Below are 15,133 nucleotides of genomic sequence, written 5' to 3'. Positions count from 1 at the left end.
AATTTAAGTACACCTATTGTCTAAACAAAGGTAAATTAAATCTTAAACATATACATATTTAATTTAAATTAAAAATATGTTTTTTAAAAATATTTAAGCATTTATTTTAACTGGAAATGTGGTGTTTAGAAAACCTGTTCCATAATGTAATAGTATGCTTTTCTTTCTTTTTTTGTGGCATACCTTTTCACTCCCCTTATACATCAGGTTTTTCCCATCAAATATTACATAGCGCTTCTGGAACACATAATTCCTAAAAATAAAAAAATAAAAATAATAATTAAGAACAGCCAAAGAAATAAAATAACAACAGCTTACATCATCCCACCAGCAGTAATACTTATTGTTTAAAAGAGACATAAAGGAAGAAGCTCACACACACAAACAGGAAGTAAAGCCGTCTGGCTAAGACATAAAGTCAATAAGGTGAAGACAAACCAGCAGGAAAGGATGGACAGGAGGCAGAGACAGCTCTTAAAAAGACAGGAAATGCAGAAACAGGGGCAGAGCAGGAGCCCAGATAGGGCATACCCTTGGGGAGAAAGCTTGTCCAGCCAGCCACTAAGGATGGGCACTGCCCGCTCAGACAGTGAGGTGTAGCTTGCATATGGGGAGATGGTTTGGTCCTCTTCCGGTTCACTGTGGTAGAGGCCATGTGGAGACTGAGAAAAGGAGCGCAAGGTAGATGAGGGTTCTCCTACTGTGCTATAGCCTGGGGAGTTACCGGGACTTGTACGAGACTGACGTGGCAGACTGGACTGACTGTGATGCCTGCAAAAGCAACAACAACAATCATGTAAATAATGCAATGTCACAATTAACAGTAAAAACACATTATTAACCAATTATCATTTCCTGGCAAATAAATACCAGTTTACCACAACTCAGATGGTATGTCGACTCTCAGGTATGCCTACAGTTTTCTAAAACCTGCCCTGTTTAACACTGGTGATGTTTAATCTACAACCAAACCAAAACAATGTTTCAAATCTAGTAAACAATCTGAATATTTTTAATTAATGTTTTAGAAATAGGCTTATTATTTGATTCAGTTCTTCTAGGAGTGTTCTAAAGCACTGTTGTTTTTTGCATTTACGTTCAGTGCGAACCCTAGGGTTCAAATTCATTGTTACCTCCTGTAGAAAGATTTCTTGGTGCCCTCAAATTAGAAGGCATAGACTTCAATTTGTTTCCAGCAACCAAACAAATTGATTTACTATTTTAATTATAAGACATAAATCTGTGAATTGTAAAAAAAAAAAACTTGTCTCTTGACCCTTAAAAAAAAAAAAGTATTTGAAATGAAGTAAAAGCTAAAGACCTAAAACATGCTATAGATGTTACATGCTGTTTATATTTTTTGTATTTCTTTAATTACCTTCACATTTGCTACATTATACCATTTGGCATAAACCAAAACTATGTCATTGGTACATACCTACTGTTAGTTTGTAGAATCTAAAATTAGGTTACAACATGATTAAACCATTGGAAACTCAATAACCAACTTTAATTTAATTCAGCTGCCACAAAAGCTGAGAACGAAGATTATTTCATTGCACCAAAAAGGAAATGGGTATAAGATTTTTTGTTTTACACTTTGGTTACATCCACGGCAGAAACGATAGTTACTCGTTACAAGATTCATCAGTTCACAAGTTTAATATCGAACACAGTCATGGACAATTTTGTATCTTCAATTCACCTCACTTGCATGTCTTTGGACTGTGGGAGGAAACCGGAGCTCCCGGAGTAAACCCACGCAGACACTGGGAGAACATGCAAACTCTACACAGAAAGGACCCGGATTGCTCCACCTGGGGATCGAACCCAGGACCTTCTTGCTGTGAGGCGACAATGCTACCCACTTAGCCACCGTGCCGCCAAGGAAATGGGTAAAAGAAGGGTATACGGTTTGTAGCAAAATGTACATTCCTTCCCTTTTTTACAACATAAAAAATAAAAGCCCAACAATTAAATTTACTAAACTATTTATCAGTGAATGTTTCAGATAGAAGATGATAGCAGACTGTCCTTTTGACAGCTCTGACACCCAGCATATTAGCAAACAACACATTTTGCATACTGCATTGTTCTTCTTGTATTTGTATGTTAGTTGCTAATATTGTCAAATATGTGATATGTGCTGCCAAACTTTTAAAGATTTGGTGATAAATTAAAGAAGCGGTAATGTATAAATAGCCAGACATTGTATACATTACTGTGTTAATGAAACCCAGTAAATAATTAAAACCACGTTTTCACTTTATTTTTAAATACCAATAATTGCTATATAAGAATTACTCACAGGTAGAAACAAAGTTTGAGAGGCTGGACAAACAATAAACCTTTGGTGCAATTCATGGCAAAAGCCCTATCTGATCCCAATTAGTAACTCACACATACAATAAAACAGCAAATAGCAATAAAATAAACATGGGATAAGAAAGTTATTGGTGTGTTGTTGTTCTGATCTCACATCAGCAAACTGGATGTTTATTACTTGATTTCTAGAAAACATACGGGTACATGATAGTGGGGTACCTGTAATTTAATCAGAGTTTGGGACTGCGCTATTATAATGAATCTTTTCTTCCCCTGCTAATAAAATATTTAACATAAATACACTAAATATGAGTTAGAGATGCTACGAAAACTGTAAGACATGAATCTGTAAATTCTCTCTTGAACATTGGCCAAAATTGACTAAAAGCTACAGACCTAAAACATGATATATAGATTTAAAATGTGCTAGTAAAATTCCAGCTCATTTGTGAATTAAGAAATTTAAATCTGATTTAGTAATATGGAAAGTGTTACATATCGATCAATATCTAACATTAGTACATATGCTAATCAACTAAATATGATTTAGAGAAGCTTCTAAAACTGTAATATATAAATAAATAAATAAATAATATATTTACCCATTATCCTCTCCTGGCTTATCATCTTTAATTCGAGTCCTATTACCAGCTTTTGGAGATTTTTCATCCTTCAAGAAAAAATAAACATTAAAATTAAAAATATTCACAATGGTACTGTTTCCTGTTTCCTTATTTAAGGGTAACACTCACCTCAGGATGTTGATACTGGCTCTGGGTATGAAAAACAGTTTCACAGTATGGGCTGATCAGGTCATCTTGGTATGTAGCAGGAGCTATATTAGACAAAATAGGTACTTATTAATGAGCATCAAATATATACAAATCTAACAAAAGAGTACTAGCGTTGGTTTTTTATTATCAAGAATGGGAAACTTACCAAATGTATGTTTAGGTGGTTCCAAAGAGGTGTGATTTAAAGTACTGTAAATATACAAATCTATTGGTTAGCAGTTGTACCCACAATGAAAAATAGTTTCCGTGTGTGGAAAAAACCCTAATTATGATTCTGATTAATTAAGACCTACCTATTACTTTCAGTAGATGCATTGAATTCTTGACGTGGAGGGGGTCTGGGTAAAGAGCGGCTCCAGAAGGTGGGTGGAGTGCCAGGTAAAGTGCCAGAGTAGATTTCATTGGAGACCATCTCCAGGCTAGAGCATGGAGGGCTGGGAGGAGAACCAGACCTGCTGGTGAAGGGTGAACATTGAAAACTGGGTGAAGCATCAGGAGTGGAGGGAAGCGAAGGGGTGCAATGTTTGTCCTGGCCTGACATCCCTCTAAATGAAGATGGGGGAACCCCTCTGCTGATCCTTGGGGGAACTGGAGGTAGTAGTCCACTGATCTCTGGGGCTGACCTAGTCTTGTTTAACCTCTTTTCACTCAAGTTTCTGTGAGAGTCCAGTGAGCCTGAGCTTGGCTGCTCAGCAGGAGAACCCTCCAAAACTACAGAACAGGAAGTACCCTGAGAGGACCTTCTGCTGACCTTAGCTTCCTGTTGTGATGGTGGGGACGGCAGCTTCACCCTTTGCTTGTTAAAGACAGTTCTAGGTTTTGGGATCGGCTTTACAATGGTAGTAGTGCGCTCTGATTGTGAACGTTTTACAAGTGCAGATTGGTTGCACACGGAATTAAAGGGTGTGTCTGCATTCTGTTGAGTAGGAGGACACCCATCAGGATTCACCAAATGAATGGCAGACTCCGAGTTACAGCGGTCCAACACAGTGTCATTCCTTTGATAATGGCAGATCAGCTGAATGTGATCGACCAGTTTGAGGATTCGCTTCCTGTGGCCAGTAGCGCTCACTCCAAGCCTGTTAAGGACAGTATTGTCAATATGACAGAAGTCCCGGGCCAGCAGAAATCCTGCCCGTCTGAAGTGGTTCAGATACCTCTCAAGGTGAATGGAAACCAACAGGTCCTCTGCGTCTGTGCCCGGATCAATTGTTGCCATAGTGTACATGGGCTATGGGATTAGCCTGCATACTGAGCAGCAGTGAAACTGGCCAAAAGAGGAGGAGGGTACCATTTCCTCATCTAAGAAGGGAAGGAAAGAGAATCAATCAGTGCTCGTGTGCTTTTACAATGACCCACTATACTTAATCTAAAGAAAATATTTTTGTATATATGGGTGCAATCGGAAATACTCAACCCTCCTAAGAAAATAAGGATTTAAGCCTTTCTCTACGCCTTTCAACTGTGCTAGATTTAGTTTTAAATTAAGTCTTTATTAACTTAATGGTGCAGCAAATGAACGAAGAATATGAGTGATGTATTTTAGAGTAGCTGGATATTTTGTTAATACTGCCATGTCACACTTAGTCAACTCTTACATAACAGTACTAAACTTAAAACCTGCTAGTTTGTAGAACATTAAGGAATACAAATGATTAAACCATTGTGAAATCAATAACCACCCTTACATTGATTCAGCTGTTACAAAAACAGAGAGCAGAGATTATTTCATTGAACCAAAAAGTGCAAAGGGTATAAGATTTTCAAGACCTTGAACATTCTAAGAGACACCATTAGGAGTATTGTACAGAAGTTCCAAATTTTTGGTGCAGCAGCAAACCTGCCTGGGTGTGGGAGAAAGTCCAAAGTTTCGTCCAGAGGCTTTTTAAAAAAAGGCCTTACAGATGACCTGATGAAGGCTGCGGCAAATGTGTCAACTATAAGAGGATCCCCCAACAACCAAGGACTTCATGGCCAGACTCCACTACACACTCACGCGCCGATCAAGAAGCACAAGAAGTGTCGACTGGAATATAGTCAACGCAAGTTCTGGGACACAGTTCTATGACGAATTAAAACTGTTACTTTTTGGCCATGATCAGAAGAATATTATCCCCATGGTAAAGCATGAAGATCGATAAGTGAAGATGTGGGGATGTTTTTCTGTTGCAGAAATTGGCAATCTTGACTGTGTGACTGGCACCATGGATTCACAGTAGGAATGTAACAATACACTCTACCCACGAAGCGATACGATTCACAATACTGGGTTCACGATACGATTTTTTTTCCCGATTTCCTTTAAAATTTCTCTTAAAAAAAAAGACAATAAAATACTGTATTTGTGCTTATCTTTTATTTATCTAAATAATGAATGCCCTTTTATTTCTGAGGTACATACAAACTATGTGAAATAATGCTTGTGTAAAAAAACTGAAATGAAATTTTAAAACAAATCCAACATTATATAAATAAATGAATAATACAAATAAAGAAAGTATCCTCACATAACAAATTTGGCCGGAAAATCCCCTACCTGGCAACTTTGTGAAAGGCCGTCAACCAGGCAAGGTGAATAGCGCCAGTGCCCTCTGCTGTTCAAAGTGAATATCGATTCATCTTAAATGAATAACTGATTTGAATCATGTGCACCGATTTTTAACTGTCTTCTGATGCATCGTTACATCCCTAATTCACAGAAATACTAAGGCATTTTGAGGATGAATGTTATGCTTTCAGTGGTGAAAATAAATCTTGATGATAATTGCTGATAGCTACAATAATAGGCACACAATGTAAAGTAATTTAAACACAATAAAAAACAGTACAGAGTGCTTATGAAGAGTTCCTGAATAAACACAAGCCCATTGTGGATATAAGCGCTCATGGATAGTCATGACATAACACTATAATTAAATCTAAAGTATTACATGATAAAAAAAAAATATCTTTGATAATGTAAACTCTAGTTAAACCAGAACGCACTGTACACTCTGTACAAGTTGTAAAAGTGAATAAAAGCGGCTGTATGTCATATATTATATTTTTAAAAAAAGTTACTATTATGCTTCACTATTAATAAGTAACTGACTTACACAAGGATACAACTGTGTTAAAGATGAACTGTTCTCATCTTAAACAGTGGTTTTATGGTATCACAGTTTATAGCTAACTTTCCCTATAAGTGGATTCCTTTTGCAATGTCATTGTCTTGCCCTGTAAAAGTAGTTACACAGAATGCAGTTTGCAGGCTAGGTTCAGTCCTCTCATTAGATGATATGCAAGATTTAAAAAAGTGGTACAATTCTTTCTGTAAACACTACCTCATGTATAACCCAAGTATAAAGAGGTGGATGTTGTTGATATATGGCTTTTGCTTTGCTTGGTAGTCTTATAGTATACCATCTTAACACATTCATATTTATTACAGAAGCTTGTTGGTTTTCAATGCAGTGCCACCTGAAAGATCGAAGGTCACAGGAACACAATACTGGTTTCTCGCATTGCATTTTATGCACACATATTACTCTGGATTCTCTAAATCTTACAGTCTATTAAAGACCTTAAAATTAAATGAAATCGATTTGCTGGAAAATAGAAAAAGCAAAGAGTTGGAAAGAATTGTCCTTCATGACAGAAGCATCTTTAAGCAGATTACACAACTGTGGTATTTTCCCTTTTAAGAACAAAACCTGATGTCATTAATCCAACAAAGACAAATCTTTGTTCCAGTGACCATTCAACGACGAGAATGTGGGAATGCCACACAAATACAAACATAGATAAGTAATGAATCACTGTCCAACCACAGATACATGAACTGACATCAGTGTGTGTCTTTACTGCTTATCTATTTTTAGAAAAGAGTCTTTATGAAAACAGTGCTGTTGAAAACTAATGCTGGAAAGCTTTGATCAAATCAGATATTTAAGAAAAACATTTAGTAGGGATATCCAGGAAGAGACTGTGCATGGGTGGAAACAGGCTTCATGATGAGAAGGGCACGACTCCAAAAGCCTCTCTGTACAGACACTTCCTACAAACATTCATAATGAGCCCGGTGATAGAAGAGATACTCTCCTGACATTGGTGTCCAATAGGTTGTCCATGCTTGTGAACACAGCCCTAGAAAGAATCTCAAGGCTAGGTGGGTGGCATACTGCCAACCCTGAGCAGGGCAGGAAAACATTTCTTCCATAAACTCCAAGAGGTGGAGACGGCTACAGTGCTCAGGCTAATAAAATGGTGAGGGCCTTAAACTTTGTCAAACTACAAAGTAAGGATGTTCACGTTTCCCAAAAACAGGTTAAATGAGAGGGTTATATTCAGTAATCACATCAGCAGTAAGCATACAGAGAAAGGTGGTTCTTCAAATGTCCAAGAAGTGTTATGTAGAGGTGGATAGCAAATGAGTATCTCTTTTGGGTATGTCATTTCATTTTCATTTTTTACTCATGGTTATCTTGGTCAGGGTTACGATGGGTCAGTTCTCCCTGGATTTACTAGGCACAATGCAATAATAGACCGGGACAGGACGACAATCAATCTCGGGACCCCAGACATAACCAACACTGGATGCAAGATTCACTGGCATAGCATAACTTACCACTGCGTCTCACAAGCGCCCTTTAATATAACATAATTTCTTTTTGGGCTGTGCAATTGAAAAGGAAAGGTATTATTGCCTTAGTTCACTGCTGTCGCTTAATCTCTGCCAACTGGCAGCTAATGGTGTAAAATCTGGGGCCATTTTTTAAATCTTCCTGAGGTAGAAGACCCGAGACCCTGCCAGTTAAGGCTTAGCACCCCAACCAAAGATCTGTTATTCCAGCCTCTGGTGGTACATTTTTATGTCAATGTCATATACAGTGGTGACACGGTGGCTCAGTGGGTAGCACTGTCGCCTCACAGCAAAAAGGTCCTGGGTTCGATCCCCAGGTGGGGCAGTCCGGGTCCTTTCTGTGTGGAGTTTGCATGTTCTCCTCGTGTCTGTGTGGGTTTCCTCCAGGAGCTCTGGTTTCCCCATACAGTCCAAAGACATACAAGTGAGGTGAATTGGAGATACAAAATTATCCATGACTGTGTTTGACATTAAACTTGTGTACCGATGAATCTTGTGTAACCGGTAACTACCTGTGCTGTTATGAATGTAACCAAAGTGTGTAAAACATGACGCTAAAATCCTAATAAATAAATAAATCTGTATACTGTATAACACTTAATATTAAAAACTTACATGTTGTCTCTAAGTGTTTATCTGTTAGAACTGATAAACTTTTAATTTAAACTGATAAAATTTTAATAACTTTAAAAATAATGAATGCATTGTAAGTTTTTTTTTTCATTCAAGCATAACGTTTGAGGTACTATTGCTGTTTGTTTGTTTATTAGGATTTTAACGTCATGTTTTACACTTTTGGTTACATTCATGACAGGAAACGGTAGTTTATCTTCACACAAGATTCATCAGTTCACAAAGTTATATCAAACACAGTCATGGACAATTTAGTATCTCCAATTCACCTCACTTGCATGTCTTTGGACTGTGGGAGGAAACCGGAGCTCCCGGAGTAAAACCACGCGGACACGGGGAGAACATGCAAACTCCACACAGAAAGGACCCGGACCGTCCCACCTGGGTATCGAACCCAGAACCTTCTTGCTGTGAGGCGACAGTGCTACCCACTTAGCCACCGTGCCGCCCGAGGTACTATTGCTAATCTATGCTACAAGTTATGCAACAAAGATGTACCAATTTCTAATAAACAGTTACCTCATTTCCCAATTTGTATTTTTAGTGACTGTGTTACCCATTTAAAAAAAAAAACTCAAACCAGAATGTAAAGCAGAATGTAGCTGCATGCTAGTGGATGCTAACAGCTAGTGCAAAGGCCTAGAACTGAGCACAGTCAGTAAAATAATTACATTAATACTCATGTCGGGTTTAAAGCTCACTTTTGCATTTTATTAACACTTTATCCTGGTGAGGGTCTCGATGGGTCTGTTTTTTTGTTAGTTTTTTATGATAACATAATTTTGTGACATGGTACTGATAAAAGAAGTAATGTAGGCTAAGACTCTTATTAATATTTGACCAGGAGGCAAGTAATGTGCACCAGGAATTCCAATAAACATATGCAATAAGGTCAAAACATTTTATATTAGAATTAGTTGTAGTCTACAATTACAGCCAATATTTAGTTTGTTGAAGCATTTTGGTTCAATTTTGACCCGTTCTTTTATCTAAATTGTGTATAACCTGTGGTAAACTAGCAATTTTAAAATATTCCTTAAATGTTTAATGACATTGAAGTCAAGAGAACAACTAAGCCATACAACCCTCTTTATTTTTTGGAACCAAGACTGTTATTTTGTAATTGTGTTTGAAGTTGTTGCACCGTTCGTGTTTCCTTTGAAGACATAGATAGATAGATAGATAGATAGATAGATAGATAGATAGATAGATAGATAGATAGATAGATAGATAGATAGATAGATAGATAGATAGATAGATAGATAGATAGATAGATAGATCACGATGCAAGGTGATGAATGTGTCCAAAAGTATGTGAACAATGCTACTAAGTTATTAGTGAATTTAGATGGTGTATTCAATCATTTATATTAATTCAATTAGATGCTGTGTTCTTGTGCTCAAAGCAAGGTCTACAAAAGCATGGCTTGACAAGTTTGGTGTGGACGAACTTCCAGAGCTTTGACATCAACCTCACTAAACACCTTTGAGAAAAACTGAAGGGGCCAAATTCCTATAAATGTTCATGATTTTAAAATGGGATGTTGAAAAGTCTTGCAGCAGAACTTGCCCCTGCATTAGTATGTGCAGTGGGCATGGCCAGGCTGAGAGTTTACTACACAGAGATCTATTATTGTGATTTAGTTAGCAATTAAGCTACGCCTACCTTGTAATTAAAAAAAAAAACATTCTTGCTTCACAAATACAATTTAACTGAGGGACAAAAGCAGAGCTAGCATACAAGCTATGCTAACAGCACCAGAAAAGAATAAACACACAACCATAAAGTGCATTCATGCATGCTAATGCATCTACATCAGACTACAGACTTCTTGCAAACCATTCTGCTACATTTCACAGAATAACTTATAGTCATAGCTGATTTTTAATCATACATCTCTGGGTAATAGGTAAAGCACAAAGAAAAATGTGTGCTGTTCACAGCAAAAGCTAATAGAGAGCATTTGTGTCTTCGAGCATCACTGAGCATGAGTAGGAGAGCAGTCGGTGGGATGCTGTTAAAAAGGACCATGAGTCATATCCTAGATTTCCTTTGTCTGCGCTCTGGACGCTAACCTTTGGCTCTGACGCAGTGATACACCGGATCCCACACAGAGGCGGTAGGCCGGAAGCTTGTGAAATAGCCAGATAAAGCACGGCCTGGGAAAAGAGACTAGCCGGGATGTAGTCTTTTACTTCCAACAACCAAGTTTCCCTTTCTGCAAGCCTGTCATCATAGAACTGAATATGAAGTTTCTGTTGCTGGTTCAAAATCTAATGTGGTTGTGTTTCTTTAGTTCCTGAGAAGATCTGATGACTTTCAGCCACACAGTCACATGGTTTTGTGTTGTGTCACTTCATTAAACCTTGGGTACATCATGTGTCTGAATCTAAGCCCAGGCCTGTTAGTGCTAGCAGGTCACATGTTAAATAAAACATCTAATTTATATTGTAGTTCTAGCAGACCTAAATGACATTTCAGTTAACAGCTTGTATCATCATCATTTGAAGCCTTTGACTGAAGCCGCTGAAATACAAACACATCGTACTACACTTAGGAAACTAAACATAATTTCAAACAAAGCAATAGCAATAATAATGATATAAACATCACTTAATCTTAAACCTTATCATCAAAGTCACATGATTTTCAAAGCCAAATTGTTTTACAGGAACACCATGTCTGAAAACAAAAGTTCTTACTAAATCAGTAAACTATAAGTATATACTGCATCAACTTGAAAAATATACAAAGACATTTTTAAAACTGTGGGACCCTACCAAACAACAATAGGTGCCATTATCTGAAAACTGGTCAATCTAACCACAGGCCAATTTGCTTAAATGTTAAGAAACGATGTAGCTACTTAATCCAGAAAGCCAAACAAGATTCCAGAAAAATACAAACCTAAAACAAGTAGGGACAATGTTGATGGCCCAACCATATAAAAAAGAATAGGAAAAATACACTTGTGGAAATGGTGTAACAATGAAGAAACTACAGCTAATTAACAAAATTTCTGCTTGTCTGGTGGGATCAATGGGAAAATTTGGGACGAGGGTTTTAGACCCAACTTTTTGGACAACAAGGGTCTCAATATGTAAAGCAAAGAGTAAATAAAGCATTTAATAGTATGAGCATTACAGCAAGAGTGAATCTCCACAGGGACCTGGATGGCTAGACATTATTGAGCAAACAATACATGATTTTACATGTGAATGGCTGGAAAGTGAATTAATGTTTTGGAATGGCCAAATCAAGGCCCTGACTTGAACCCAATAGATTAACTGTGCTGAGAAACCTGTGTGTTTGATTAGGATATTTACAGTCACAAATGTTAAAGCTTGTGCAAACAGTCATGGGGGTTCTTGCTTTGAATAAACTATGCACCTAAACGGTCCCAAAAAAAACTGAAAAAAGTAGAAAAAAAACTGTGTGTACAAACTGAGGTTTGAAAATCTGAATCTAAATGTTTTAATTTCAAACCCTTAAATTGATTTAACTTTAAATAGCAGATTACCAAATTCTAAAATGTTCAACTTACAAACATTCAAAATCTGGCTGTATTTTTTTTTTTTTTTAAGTCAAACTCGTGACAAACTTATGAAGGAAACCTATTATCTTACAGTAAACCAACTCACCAGATACTAAAGCATGATAAGGCTAAGCTGAAGTGTTTAACTCAACTGCCAAATCATTAACCACATTGATAGTTTATCATGATTACTAAAATAAGATGTAATCAGATGCTTATGCATGCATTATGCAACATAAGTGCATGATACACAACAAGTGATATGAAGAGCTGTAATAGTAGTGCCGGCTCATTTAGACACATTTCATTCAGTTTTCTGAGTTGAAATGTTTGAAATAGAACAGCTTCTCTGATAGAATTGTATTTAGTCATTTTTTCATTATTCATTGAAGCTTTATAATTAATTGTATGTTAGTTTAATGTAGAATTTCACCCCAGCTACATAATTTTATCTTGCCATTTGTTGTAAAAAAATGAATGTTCGATTAATGTAGTTGGTATATAGCCACATATGTTGTTGCTGCAACATATTTACTAGCTTTACCTCAGTATTTAGAACTTCAAAAAGTGGTATTTTGTAAAAGTACAAATACAAAATTCCCTTTACTGTTGTTAAACCTAATTAAACTGTATCAGTAAAGATTTATGGTCCATCAAAGTGACCCTCATAATGTAATAATAAATAACAGGACACTTTGCCAAGAGCAGTGGAACCACAATTCTGCAAAAGCGTATTATTTGTTATTTTGGATGTCGTAAGGCCGTAGCTGGCAACAACAGCGCAGCAACAAAGTTCTAATATTATTAAAACGTGACTAAAAAGTAACTAAATGTGATCTTTTTTCTTTTTTTTTTTGGAAGCTATGGCACAAGGTTTCCCAGCAACTGTTTACTGGTATTCAAGTAAACTGCAGAACACCATGCAAAGCATGTTGTTTCAATGCATTTAGAACAGAAAGGATGTAAAACTTACAACTGTCAGCTAAGCATAGTTGTTGGATTGCATCTAAACAAGCTGTTTATGTATTTTTTTTCTCATGAAGAAAATAATTGGAGTGTGCTTTTAATAGAGCTACAGTGGTTTGAATAAGTAACTGCCCCTTTATGATTATCTTTCATTGCATACATCACAGTGGATGTTTTAGATTTACCATTATAATACACACAAAAATTACAAGAATTTGTGAAAAACCCATTTAAGTTTTGTAAAAAAGTGGTTCCTTCAAAAACCACCTTGAGCAACAATGATTACAAGCAGTTTCTATTTTTGATTAGTTTCACTATCAAAGTAAAACAAACAGGAACCTCTATGAACGAGACACACTGCAGATGACCTTACATTGCCAGTACGTATTTTGTGGAATTTGTAGAATTAATCACATTTATAATTTACTCAATAACAGCAAGTTGGTACTAATGTAGCAAAACACCCCCAACATCACCACAATGTGTGTTAGTATTGTTAGCTTGTTTGTTTACTGTATTAGGATTTTAATATGATTCATTACAGGCAATTTTGTTCACCAATTCCATAACAGGCCATCACAGGCAATCTCCAATTCACCTAACTTACATGTCTTTGGACTATGGGAGACAACCGGAGCTCCTGGAAAAAACCCACAAAGACATGGGGAGAACATGCACATTAACTCCACACAGAAACGGAAAGGACTTAGGTCACTCCATCTGGGAATCGAACCCAGGACCTTCTCGCTCTGAGATGACAGTGCTACCCACCGAGCCACTGTGCACCATGTTAGTGTAATCTTATTAACATAAAATGCTTTTTTGCTTTACACCGCAGCTGTAGTCCAGCGGTTAAGGACTTGTAATCAGATGGTTGCTGGTTCAAGCCCCACCACTGCCAGGCTGTCACTGTTGGGCCCTTGAGCAAGGCCCTTAACCCACAATTGCTCAGCCTGTAAATTGTCACGGTACTGTAAATCGCTTTGGATAAAGGCGTCAGCTAAATGTCGAAAATGTCAAATGACACCAAATATAATGTGTACAATTTTATTCTGTAAAATGTTGAGATAGGCACAATTTTTTTTTGTTGTTGCTTTTTGCAATTGTTTTCTCTTTGCAAGTTGGCTACTCCTGACCAGATAAACCGCTATTAAGTTCTTGATTTGATGACTTTCACTGTGGTTTAGTAGAGTCCTAGATTTTAGTTATGGCTTTGCAAACCTTTTCTAGAATTTTCTTAAATTGTGGCATTGCATTCCTGTCTAAACTGCTTGAATTTAACAGTAAGACTATAATCTACATGACCTGATTAGCTACAATGGTTTTGCAATGAAAATAAAAACTAACAGATTATTTTTTACACTGTTTATTTGTTTGATAGCTTAAAAAAATATCAATTATGCTAAAAAGAATGAGCAGCAAAGATATGTGTGATTACTTTTCAACACACATCCTCCCTGTCTGTTATTTGTGTATGTCATGCTCGATTGATTGCTGATCTTTCTGGTCTGTAGAACAAAGAGGTGTCTGTCTGAGGATAAGCAAAAAAAAGTGCATATACGCAGGTCAGCTGTAGTGTAAATAAAGGCAAAGCCTGAGATCTGACCCGGGCTACTCATCTACCACTGCTTTATTTTTAGCACTCCACTCAAATCTTCACACCACCTAGAAAGAGTCAGTGCTTTAGGAAGATGGATAACATGAAACCACGTTTCATATCTTCATTTGTTTGAGGAAAAACACTTGGATGGGATCCTGATAAGTTCTCCTGACACACCCACAATTATCTTGATAACAATCTGTTTTTTCTCAGCAGTGTGGAAAACACAGGATACAGCCGTCCCGCAAACAAACCAAGCCCGTCCTCTCTCTCTTTAAAGAGGAAAAGAGATAACACCCTTGATGTGAAGCTACACCAGGGATTAACACACCATCTTAATGTTACAAAGAGGAAAAAATCCACACAAATGCAACCACACGCTGTTCAACTGCTAGCAAAATACAGTACATTGGTAAAGGCTACTGATAGAAACTGTAACCTTTGGTGGTATTACTTATAAGATTTCAGCATTTATCTGATTAGTCTATTCAGGTGCTATTTAGTGCATTTATTCACTTAGATAGACCTTTTTCTGTATTTATTACATCTAAATGACTAAAAAAATGTCTTTCACTGAGTTCTTAACAACATTATACAAAACAAAAAGTTGCTTAATAAAATGTTGGCATACTATTTTGTACTTCAGTCCTTTTTCCAA

General features: G+C 36.9%; 1 protein-coding gene across 1 annotated transcript in view; it reads right to left on the bottom strand.

Annotated features, from left to right (window-relative positions):
• Window positions 1-15,133, bottom strand: part of arap3 (ArfGAP with RhoGAP domain, ankyrin repeat and PH domain 3) — a 55,973-nt gene that overhangs the window by 28,480 nt on the left and 12,360 nt on the right. Inside the window, exons 2-7 of the mRNA XM_063000624.1 lie at window positions 3,413-4,421; window positions 3,265-3,308; window positions 3,078-3,160; window positions 2,928-2,995; window positions 532-771; window positions 184-253 (exon numbers count right to left, since the gene is read on the bottom strand). Coding sequence (XP_062856694.1) covers window positions 184-253; window positions 532-771; window positions 2,928-2,995; window positions 3,078-3,160; window positions 3,265-3,308; window positions 3,413-4,347 — 1,440 coding nt within the window. The 5' untranslated portion in view covers window positions 4,348-4,421. The remainder of the gene's footprint in view (window positions 1-183; window positions 254-531; window positions 772-2,927; window positions 2,996-3,077; window positions 3,161-3,264; window positions 3,309-3,412; window positions 4,422-15,133) is intronic.

The sequence above is a fragment of the Trichomycterus rosablanca genome, chromosome 8 (genome assembly GCF_030014385.1).
Source record: "Trichomycterus rosablanca isolate fTriRos1 chromosome 8, fTriRos1.hap1, whole genome shotgun sequence".
Classification (NCBI taxonomy): domain Eukaryota; kingdom Metazoa; phylum Chordata; class Actinopteri; order Siluriformes; family Trichomycteridae; genus Trichomycterus; species Trichomycterus rosablanca.
Note: the sequence above shows the minus strand (reverse complement) of the source record. Positions and strands in the feature narration are given on the sequence as shown.